We start from the raw sequence: 12,447 nt of genomic DNA on the forward strand, positions 1-12,447 counted from the left end.
AGCCCTATCTAACTTTTCAAAAATCAACCCACTTTTAATATGTTGTGTAGTGTTCCAGAATATTGCCATTGCAGAAACCATCTATTTCCGTTGCTTTTTCTAAAAAAAATATTAGGGAAGTGGATTCTGAGAAGGTTCATATTTGGTGGATAAGTTCTACTTATCCAGATCTAGCATCTTATCAACCAAGCCATGGCTCTTATGTTTATTGCTCCAGTTCGTAAACTGTAACCTGTTAGTTGCAAGTGTAAATAGGTCCAGGTCAGGTCCAAAGTCCTGATAAAGTTTTTTCTTCAGAGGCTTGCAACTTAAAAAAATGAAGCAACAGCAACTAAGCAACAGCAACTAGGTAGTCATAGAAAAGGGTTGGACACTTGCACATATGAATGATAAATTAATCTCGTCCGCAATGCCCTTAAAGTTCTGCAGTGCATTATACTGAAAATTACATTGAGAAGATAACACATATATGGTCTCTACTTGAGCAAACAGAGCCCCTAATGAAATTTGATGAGACCAGTAAGAGTTTAAAGGGAAGGTTCGATATCAATTTTTAACAAAAAAACTCATGGCATCTTCAGGAGAAGCATTCAGAGTTCTCGTTCAGCAATGATTCCAATGACAGCTTAGTCCCTCTCACTGATAGCAGTCAAGTGTTCGTCAATCTCCTCGGTTGTCAGTACTCGGAATTCTGCATGTTCTTTTCTCACAACTCCAACCTACATTGAAACATGACATATTTTCATGACCAATTTAGTAAAAGCCCAAAAATAACAAACATTGCCTCACGATAGAAGTTGACTGTTCCTAGAATTACTCTGTGGTCATCAGCACAACTAAAAACCTCTGAAACAATTCTTCAGTTTTCCATGCCAGAAATTATATCTCAAATTATTAATCCAAAGAAAAGATAATATTTGATCAGTAACAAATACCTCAATTTCAGTAGCCTTGAAATCCTCTTGTAGAACTGATTGAAGAGCAGATATCGCAGTCTACACAATAAGAATAAAATGTCAGACCTCCAAATAAGCATACATCAACTAGAACAAAGATCACGCTAAAGACTTCAATTCCAAACAGTTGACCCTTGAAGGCATTCAGGATTTGAATCGAACTGACAATATTTGATCAGTTTGTCGTTAGTATATCTTGTCGAGATCGACATAAAGGAAATGTTACCTGTACTGTCTCTTCGTAGGTAAATTGGGGATCATTCTTCATTTTCTTCTCCAGAAAATTAATCGCCTCCTGTTCCTTTAAGCCAGCACTTGTAGCCTGGATGTGAAAGTGAGGACATCAGACTGAGGCTCCAACATGAAATTTTCATGATAGGACAAATATTAAAATATGTACAGTAGAAAGTACCTTGTGACCAAAAAAATGACCAGCTGGATCACATTTGTAGAGTTGAGGGCCATTTTCTTCATCAATGCCCAAAACCATAGCAGCTTTAAATTGCAAAAGAAGGGAGCAAGTGAACATCGGTAACACAATCTAAAGCAGCAAAGACAAAAAAGTACAAGATTTTTCATGATCCTTCCCGCCAGAAGAAATTACTAACCTACTCCAAGGGGCCTCATATAGGCATGTTGGGTATAGACCTGTGATTTGTCAGCAAGCCTGCAGTTTTTGAATTATATTAGTGTAAGTCGGTTAATGAACTTAAAAGATGTTGAATAAGCATCCATTTAGCTAATACATCAACATAAGTGGTCTATTCACCATACCATTTGGCTAATACGTCAACAGGCATTTCATATCCCCATTTGAAACGAAATTCAGCTGCTTGGTTCCTTGCTTGTTGGACCAAGGACCTTGCATCAGCTAGATTGAAAAAGACAGGTCAGTGTCCAGTTAGTGACATATTTGAAACTAATTAAAGAACATGAGATACGAACGAAGTGAAAGCTCCAAGCAGTTAAAAGAGTTAAAAGAGAAGCGAATTACTGCGTTAACTAAATAATAACTACGTGTTACTGAAATGTTTACTCCAACATACCAAATACGAACTTGGTTGTTTCTCGAAGTCTACACATACAGATCTATTTGGTGACAACTTAGCTAAACAAAGTTTAAGAGAAGCTCATACTTTCTCAGGTTACATGAGTAGAGCAAACAACTAACAGACATCCTACATAATTATCAACAGACACTTCCATTATCCTGAACGTGATAAATTAATGGTTCCATTTCAATGTAGCTATAACAACACAAAACGACAGATGCTAATTGGCATACTTTCGCAAAAAAGAAATCCTTCAAATATTCATAATTCGGACCTACTACCAAATCAAGGAGTTTAGAAGGAAACCTGTCATGCCGGTTGCCAACAAACCAAGATACTTGGTGATTGGGAAAAGATGAGTAACACTTGATTGGTCCAAAAGTTTGTCCTGTATTTGCAAAATAATCAACAACCACGTCTTAGAGATTGAGGTACATACGAAATCATCCTAAGCAATTACTTACCGGAACCTTCTTCTGTGTGACTACACATACTGAATCCTTCCCTCTGACTCCAATAGAGGTAATCCCCGCAGCTTTCACCGCCTTGAAGGCGTATTCTACCAATTAAAACAAAGCTTCCATCATTCAGATATCACAAACAACTTCACACATTATTCAGCATATCTAAAAAGTAAAAACCTCTTAAATCCAATATTTTACTCGGCTCAAAAAATTGGATCAGGCATCAAACTCCGGTTACATAAACAAACAAACTAGTTGAAACTCAGTTTTGGGTAGTGATGGTGGAGGCTCACCACCATAAAATTACGCAAAATCAGACAAACCCTAACTTGTAAAATCTCCCCCAAATTGCATCCAAAACCCTAGAAATCTGAATCAATATCTAATTGATGAAATCAAGTAAAAAAAAAACAAACCCATCACTAATCTAACCTTAACAATCCAGATAAACACAAAAGGATCATCTAACTTCTAGAAAAAAGACATATAAAATCCAAACTTTTACTGTTTTTCTGAAGGAGAAACTAAGTAAAGAATGCTTACCAACTTGATATAAACGCCCTTCAGGTGAGAAAATAGTGATGTGACGATCATAACCAGCTCCACTTCCTCGACTCATCTTTCAAATTTTAGGTTTTTTTTTACAGAGAGTATATTTCTCGCAGATCAGAATACTGAAAAGTAGAGAGACTGAATGGGGGAGAAGAATATAAGAGCGAGGACCAAAAGTGAATTGCTAGAGAAGAAATAGGAAAATACCAAACTAACCCGGGCTCTTTTTTTCTTTTATGACTCCGAGAAATTGGATTAGGCCCGGAACGAAAAAGTGGCAAGTCTAAACTATGAGTTGGGCTATACCCGCTTCCAAAAAAATCTTGGAAACACATGATCTAGGCGGCAGATATTATGGATCAATGGATGGCTGGTTCAGACTGTCTAATTAGTCAGCATCGATCAAATGGACATCGTACTTGTGATAGGCTTGCCCGGCCTGGTAAGTAAATTGAAACATCAATTTGGAGACTGTTCCAAAGCCATTATGTTTCAGGGAAATACGAAAAATGTTGTGAAACAATGAAGCATCAAGATCAAACTCTTAGGAGTGTCAAAGCCATTTTGGTTGCAAAAGAATGTAAGATTTTTAACAATCAACTTTCTAGAGTATGAGGAACCAAAAGAAAGAAGACGCATGAGATGAATCATCCTAATGCCGTCTCATTCTCTTCTCTGCAACATCTTCTTTTGATGTTCTTGTAGAAGAATACTTGTTGTATCTCGATGTAGAAGAACTATTTGATTGAAAGTTTTTCCCTTTATGAGTAACAAACTCTGCAAATGATGGAATTGGAGGAAGATGGTATATTGTTCCGGAAGGAGTGGGCATTTCTGAGGCTTCCTCTTTACCAATTTCTAGCGAATTTTCATCTTGCATATCTGGGTTCCTAGAAAGTGAAGAAGCTGTTGAAAGCACATTTGATGGCTTGGGAGTATTAGAGGGGTCCTCAATGACACAAGAGCTAAGCCGGTTCAATATCTCCACACTACTGGAGGTCGATAACCACCTCACTGTACTTGCCATCTGTGAATTATAGAATGTCTTCCCAACTTTTGCGTACTTCTTGTAACCCTCATCTTCAAGAAAAGCTGCACAAGCCTCCAAATCAATCCTGCACAAGGTCGTGTAATTGTATATTTATATGAAGACAATGTGATTCTCAAAGAACCCCGAAAGAACATACAGATCTTCAACTAGATAGATAGTGCTGAAATCATCCCATTCAGTCTCATTATCCCTCAGACTAATATCTGACAGTCCCCCCAACATTATTATATAGATGATTGGAAAGATGTATACTTACTTTAAGCTTCCAAGACGTTGCTCAGCCTGTTTTAGAGTGTTTAATAACCTTTGTTTGATAGCGTTCTTAGGGATTCAGATATGGACTTCTTGTCAACGCTGTTCTTCTGTTTGTCATCTTAGATATCAGTAAACCCGTACAAGAAAAAAAACATCAATCATTATGATACCAGCAATCCAAGCATTTTACTTATCAATCATTTTACATTCAGTACTTGATGGATGTTCTCTAAGACTTACAAATCTCATGATGATAAAGGTTCAATAAAAGAACCTGTTTTGAAGGGGCTTCTGCCTGATAGTAATTCTCTTCTGCCCGCTGCAAAATTGCCAATTTCTCGTTTAATCCATATTTTGATGAGAATTTTGACCCTGACAAGTTGTTCACAAGTTCTTCTGCATCTAAAATTTCAAAGATTTAAGTTTGATTACTAATTATGGCAAAATATGTGACCTTAAAGACTTATACCAGCATGCAACAACTGTGGATTGCAGCGATTAAAGAAAAATAAGAAAAATACCATCAGAATCAGATATATCTTCTTCCGAACCACTTGCTTCATCATCACGGTTCCAGAACTCTGTGTAACGATCTTCAGAAGCCACGGATGACGAACTGTTAGGATTGTCACAGGGAAAAAATATCAAATGATAGATCACTAGATTTTCGCGATACAACAATAAAAAGATTTTGTCAAGTGAGGAAAAAAGTACCTGCTGATAAAGACACGAGAGAATCCAGTCCTATGGTGAGCAGAAAGAGTAAGCTCTTCAAGACTCTTAGCAACTACATTTGGGCTCTTGCAGGCATCGCAGGATTTGTTACATAATGATGTAGGTACCTATATAAAGAGAAATGAATAAATGGAAAGATTCAGTTAACATGGAGAAAGGCATAGAAACATCAGCGCGCACTATATAGCTAAACCTAGTAAATTCATACTTTTTCTTCAAAATTCTCAAGAATCTTTTTCCGTCGACAACTAGGTTTTTCGCAATACTGCACCATCTGCAAAGATCAGATTTGGAGCTCAGATACTTGTACTATTTCATAATTATAGGTTCGTAATCCATTGAAACAAGTATGAGACATGCACCTGACTGAAGTCTGCTAATGCTTTCTTGGACGAGCCACCCTCCGAGTTGGAAGAGTTTGCCTGCTTGTTTTGTGGTTTACTAAGAATAAATTCCTGCAGCAAGTTGCCAAATCATCAAATGATGATAGAAACTATAAAGGAAATTTGGAAAATGTTCTCTGAGGAAATAAAAGTATTGAGAGTGTTATAACCATTTTTCTGCGATCATCCATCCCATAGTATAACAAACTTCTCGAAGGTTTTTGATCACGTCCAGCTCTTCCAGACTCTTGATAGAAGGATTCCATTGACTTTGGGATATTGAAATGGCAAACGATCCTAACATCCTTTCTATCTATTCCCTGGAATTTGGTCCAAAAGAAAGTGAAAAAGAGAAATTCAGTAGATTAGGTTGTAAGCGTGTATGAAATGTCTTTGCAGAGAAGTTGTATACTCGTGTTTAGGCACATACCATGCTGAAAAAACACCAATATGGCCGAATAGTATAAAGCCCAAGCAGATCGTGAAACCAAAGAAGAACATATTCAAATGAATCAAATTAATCACTACTTTAAAGGCATAGTACAAGCTAAGAAATTAAATAGCTTGTAATATGAAACCAGCTGGAAGGAAATAATACCATTTTAATGGGATACGTACCCAAAAGCAACAGTTGCTACAACCACTTGTACTTTGGAAGAAAGCCAGTTGTCTAAAACAGAGCTTCGCTATTTATCGTTTAATCCAGCATGGTAAGCTACATAAAACATTTAAAAAAAATGAACAACAGCATGCATCTAACAAAGCAACTAGGAAACATCCCAGGAAGAAATCTTCATTCACTTACCGGCACAAGAGACCTTTTTTTACCAAATGAGCCGATAAATCATCACAAGCTGAACGCTCAAGGCAGTAAATGATTCCACATACATTTCCACTAGACTTGAATTGATTAGACAAATCAGCGTAGACATCTTCCAGGAGATCTTTATACCGAACTGTGTTCAAGAGTAATCTGGTCATGACAACTTAACAGTAAAATTACATGTGCACTGGGACATGAAAATTAATAACGATCATCAACCAAGATGCAAGATCTGACCCACTCTATCATATCACACATTCCCAATAGAGATCAGACTTTCAATCTAGCAGAATTGATCTTACTGGTTACCCGCACTAAGAAACTATCAGGCATCAACTAAAACTATCATTTCAATCTACTGCATAAAAAAGCAGATAACAAAAAGTTGCATCAAACACAAAGATTAAACATCCCAGAAAAGCGAGATTGCACCTTCGTAGTATATATTAGGACGATTAAATGATGATCTGAGGACTAATGGTTGTTGCAAGCATAAAGAATCCATCACATCTTTCTGGACCCTGCAGGATAGACAGCCAGGTATCAAAAACATTATTGTATTATAACCAGCTCTAGATCTTTTACTTCTTCAAAAGCAGAGAATTCAAATGACACTGAAATTTCAAGGCGCGAGAGCTATTTTGAAGCACCCACAATACTAACTTCATGAAACAATCTTTTCTTTTATCATTATATTTTAGCATTACGGCAAAGAAGACTGAGTAACTGAACTTACTTAGGAACAGCTGTAGCTGTCAAGGCTAATATTGGTACCCCTGGAAGGTGATTCCGTAGAGAGGACAGTTTGCGATAGCTGGGCCTGAGAAAATGACAGAAAATAAAAGCTGGGTTCAGGGAGTCTTCTGATAAACTTTGAGCAATTGTTAGTTTAGAATCAAATAGTTAATGCAGTTAGGAAAACTAAGAACTGAAGTTCTTTGTGTTACTCAGTCAGTGTAATTCCCCTCTTGCATCACTATTACATATTACTTAATTGTTATAAGTAGAGCGCCATGTCCACAAACCTGAAATCGTGTCCCCATGATGAAATGCAATGTGCCTAAAAATGACATACTACCATTAATGAAGTATTTATAGAAACTGTCAAAGCACAATTACACTTTTACAGGTCATATTTACATACCTCATCTATGGCAATTAGATTCAATAAGCCTCTTGAGTGGAGCTTGTTCAGCTTTGACATAAACCCCTGTGTTGCAATCAGTTCTGGTGTTACATAAAGTAGCCTTAATGACGGCCTTCCAGAGTTGAGGTCTTCATGAATCTAATATCAAAATCAGAATAAACAAGTCAAACATAAAAAAAGGATAAAAAACATAAGTTTCGTGGTTCTTATTTTCTTTTCAGTTTTATCTTTAAATGCGTGGATACAAAGTCCAACCCCATGACCAAAAAGTAGTAACCTTTTCTCTGACTTTGGAGGTTTGAGTCGAGGAGAGATATTCTGCACGAATCCCTTTCTCCTTTAGTGCCATGACTTGGTTTTCCTATTGAAATAAAACTTCATTACCAACCTTCAAAGCTGGAAGAAAGTTCAATATCACCTAGATTAAAAGTAAATTAAGGATATTGGAAGTGTACCATCAATGCTGCCAAAGCAAATCAAAACACCAACATAAACAGTCAGAACTAGGAACAACATTAAAATAGTCACTTTGTGTTCTGCAAGCTAAAATTCAAACATAAGAAATTTATACAAGGAAAATTCCTTCACCTATTAAGGGACACACAACAAGAACAATTCCTGCTTTTGCTAGCGCTGGGATCTGGTAACACATGGACTTTCCTCCTCCAGTTGGCATGAGACAAAAACAATCTCTTCCTGCAAACAATAAAATGATCCTGGAATTAATACCCAGTGCATAACATAATTTAAGTTCACAAAGGATGAAATGGAAGGGAATGAGCAGGCAACACTCAAGAACCATGTCTGAACACCAGTTACTAAGAAATGTTACACATTAATCAATGAGCACGGCTGAGTATCTTTACTCATTGCATCTCAAATGACGCTGACATTAAAACTTTAACTTTCCACCAAACCCCCCAACAGATGAGATTCCAATTATACATCAAACTTAGGCACATAACTAGCAAGTTTTACTCATCGGACATGTCAAACTCCAATTTTCAAGATTTACCTAAGAATTTGTTGTATACTTGCATCTAAGCTAATGCTGTTCTTTCGAATATCTTTTGGTGGACATGGGAAGTGTCTCTTACATATGTCACTAAATGTGAAATCCATCTAGATAAGCCACAGTGAGAATTTCATCTCAACTTTACTTCCTAGTTCCATCCTAAGCTTATTGGTTTCTTTCTGCTTACAAAGATGAAAAAGAGAAGATATTGAGCAGCTAGGACATGAAATTTACCTTGTAATCGATTTAGCATTCAACTCTAATGAGTCTAAAACACATGAACATGTTGTTAACTTCTTTTATTTTATTTTGATATAAATAGATAAACACCATAGAGTATTTTTCTTAAGTCCAAGACTCCAATTATGAGTCATTCGAGGGAACTAAAAATTTCACATGTCCATCGAAATGACATTTATCTACTAAATTGAGATATGTTTATTTATGGTGAGTAAATCAGGGTTTTGTTTAAAAGAGTAAGTATATACAGACGTATTAGATTGTGAATTCAATAATAACGGTGAAACTGAATGAAAGAATATTTTACCTGATAAAATGGCTTCAATTGCAGGTAATTGTTTCCCTCTAAATTCAGAATACCCAAAATGTTGTTTCAAAATCTTCACTAAACTTTCTTTATCCCAAGACTTATTCTTCTCCTTACTATTTTCCATTTTTTCTACATTTTGCATCGGCAATAGAAATTTCCTCATGTCTCAGATCGTAAGAAGAACCCTAAAAAGAAAAAAAAATCAAATCGAATCAGAAACCTTAGAAATACTGAACTAATAAAAAAAATGGTGAATAAACATTGGGTTTTCCTTCAATCGCAAATTTATGGTAGGAAAAAGAGAACCTGGTTATAAATCGTAGCAGAGAAGGGAAAAGAAAATTAGGGCGGGAAAAGCTTCCCGGATACTGAACTGACTGCACTTCGCAATGTCGGGAATAGCTATTCCGGAATTTCATATGCGAAACCTACTGTCAAACCCATTTGTCAGTTTTTTTCCACTGTATAACCCACGCCCATAAAAATTCAGACACGCACCTATTTTCTATTAGAAACTTTCCCCTAAACCCGTAATTTATAAAGTTATCTTCTGGTCTCTTTTTTCTTCTTCAATTCCTTTTCATCATCCTAGCTCCCAACTCTGAAGTAGTATAGATAGACAGTATAAGAATTTTTTTTGGTTAAATTCTATAATTATGATTTGGGGAATTAGGGTTTGTGAGAAATTAGGCTAGGTTTGAAGTGTGATTGATGAGTATAAAACTTGTTAAGGTTTTTCTTTCTTTCTCGTAATAGATCCAGAGGCGGAAGAAGAAGAAGGAATACAAAATCAGGGCAAACCTAATTTACAGTCCAAAAACTCACTCGTGGTTTGTAATCTCCTATTTCACTTTTTTTTTTTCATTTTCCTGCTGATTTAATCATGCCAGAAATCACTCATTGTTGTTCTGCTCATTTGTGTGAAGGATGTTAGGATTTTAGTCGCATCGTTTTGTTTTCCATCATGGGAGATTTGTATGCTGCGTGTTCTTCTGTAATTATGTTGGATTTTATTTTATTTTTTTTTGAAGCTTTTTACACCCCCGTAAGGACTTGGAAATTGTAGTTGCTTGTAATCTTAATGGGTAAACCTTAATTGATAATGGAAAATTGGAGATAATCAAGTATTATTTATGCTAAGAGAATTTATTCATGCTTTATTATTTATGAGAATTTATCTGGTTTTTGAAAGTTTTGAATAGGGTGTATCTTCTAACCTTTTGAACTTTTTGATTGGTTCATTTGATTTTAGGCGAAGGGATCGATAAATTGGGTGGTGCTTTTGTAAGTATAGAAATTTAATTTTGCTTGAATTTATCATATGTTTACCTGATGCTCCAGGTGAATTCATTAAGCTAAACACTACCAGCTCACACAAGTTCAACTCGTCGGAGATATCACAAATTAAATTTGGGCGGGAGATCAGGGATTGCTTAATGAATTTTTGCGAGTGACTGATAGAGTAGTTTGTTGTTTAATACTAGATTTTAATGGGTATTTTGGAGAGGCGTTGCTCTGCTCTAGCTAAACTTGCTTGCCATAAATTCAGTAGGCAGGCTCCTAATGTACACTTTTTTCATGATCATTAGATAAGCCATCTTAAGCAATATGGAGGTTATCATTGGTTGTGGCATCGGCTCCTCAGTTTACACTAGCTTAGTTCAAGCTGGGACGAACTAGCTAACGTCCAAACTATTTAGATTTTCTTTCTTCTTTGTAACTGAAGTTTATTGTCAAGGTATAATGTTTAAGGACTTTTTGTTTCAATCCTTGGAACTTTTGGTGGAAACAATGTCATACTTGTGGCTTTGATTGGGTATGTGCTAGTTCAATCTTCTTATTTATTTATTTTGTTGTCATCAGACAAATTTATTAAGCTACCTATTTCTGGATTTTGTGATTTTCTGTCTACTTTCTATAATATATATATATATATATGGGTATTGGTGTTTGATCATAATGGTTGAATAATATGTTATGCAATTATGGAAGTTGTTGCATAACTTGTTATGCAGTCCAGAAAACGGTTGCATAACACGTTATGCAGCAACTTTTTTGTCATTATTAAAACCAACAAAAACAAAGACTGCATAACTTGTCATGCACCTACAATAATATCTGCATAACATGTTACGCAGTCGCGAAAATAGAGGCATAACCTGTTATGCATCCGAAAATACGGCTGCATAATGCATCGAGAAAATTGTTGCACAATCTTTTACGCATCGGGAAAATAGATGCATAATGCATTATGCATCAATTTTGTGTACGCACTAATACAATGGCTATATAACTTTTTATAGATGCATAACTTTGTTATGCAGTGGAGAAAATGGTTGCATAATTCGTTATGCGTCTGCATAATGCGTTGTGCATCCTTTTTGGTGGCTGCATAATGGTTATGTATCAAGTTTTCGAAAATTTTGCCTAAAATGATGATCACCTCCGATTTTTTTGTGAAAAACAAAAAATTGATATTGTTGTTTGTACTCGTTGTGTAACTCTCATAAAAAGATTTCCAACGATATAAAATTTGTAAAATTCCAAGTCGCGGTTTTTTAGATATGTTATATCCAAGTTGCGTTGTCAATTATACCCTTGATGCATAACCTGTTATGCAGACGTTTTTCAAAATTTCATATAATTATGGATGTCACAGTACCTAAAATTAATTATGGGCCTGACAATAAGAATATTATTTTTTTGGGCCTGCGCCTAATTTTTCCATTTCATATTATCCGCCGTAAGTGGGCCATGTTTGGGCACCTTTCTATAAGCGAAAGCCCAATAAAATAGAAGCTACTAGAAGCCGACCAATTTGGCAGGAATGGGCAAAAACATCTATATCTGCCGAATTTACCCAAACCAATCCGTATTTTGGCGCGTCGACATCCAACCCCTTTCTTGCGGATCTGATGGATGCGGGTAAATTTTAAAAACTGATCATTTTTCACGGGTTGGATGAGGGTGGTAGTGGGGCATCACCATCCGTTGTACACCCGATCCTAAGAATAATGTTAGTACTATATATATGAAGGTTATTATAGGAAATTGGTATATTATATATAGTTTGTCAGTGAGAAATATTGAACATCCTCGATGATATTTCAAAAAGGTATCAATTTTGCATGGATTCGTCCGAGGCCTTCATAAGAATAAATATTATAATCTTGCTCGTTGGATAGATATTGTGTTACTGCTGTTATGTTAATTATGTATATTTTAGTAATCTAAGTTTTAAAATCAAGATATATTACTCGTGTTCAATATTTATCCGCTTTCTTCTATAAATTTTTTATATTTGGAAATTCGTTCGCTCCCAATTTGCTCATTCGTTTACCCGCGGATGTCCAATCCGACGGTTAATGGATTGGACGTGGATGGAAAATCTCAAATCAACAATTTAGATGAATTGGACACGAATGATACCAAATCCGTATTCACCCATCCGTTGCTCACCCTAT

The 12,447-nt window shown here is 35.9% G+C and overlaps 1 protein-coding gene and 1 pseudogene across 1 annotated transcript; both read right to left on the reverse strand.

Annotated features, from left to right (window-relative positions):
- Window positions 1-350: 350 nt before the first annotated feature.
- Window positions 351-3,176, reverse strand: LOC113326954 (proteasome subunit alpha type-6). The gene is made up of 9 exons (XM_026574609.1): window positions 3,016-3,176; window positions 2,473-2,567; window positions 2,315-2,396; window positions 1,731-1,827; window positions 1,565-1,623; window positions 1,369-1,451; window positions 1,183-1,278; window positions 936-995; window positions 351-719 (listed from the first exon to the last, which is right to left on the reverse strand). Exons 1-9 carry the CDS (start codon window positions 3,089-3,091, stop codon window positions 627-629), a joined length of 741 nt encoding a protein of 246 aa, XP_026430394.1. The 5' UTR covers window positions 3,092-3,176; the 3' UTR covers window positions 351-626.
- A 305-nt stretch (window positions 3,177-3,481) lies between these two features.
- On the reverse strand, window positions 3,482-10,112 carry LOC113327025 (annotated as a pseudogene).
- Between the last annotated feature and the right edge of the window lie 2,335 nt (window positions 10,113-12,447).

This window comes from Papaver somniferum, unplaced genomic scaffold (assembly GCF_003573695.1).
Source record: "Papaver somniferum cultivar HN1 unplaced genomic scaffold, ASM357369v1 unplaced-scaffold_10, whole genome shotgun sequence".
Lineage (NCBI taxonomy): Eukaryota > Viridiplantae > Streptophyta > Magnoliopsida > Ranunculales > Papaveraceae > Papaver > Papaver somniferum.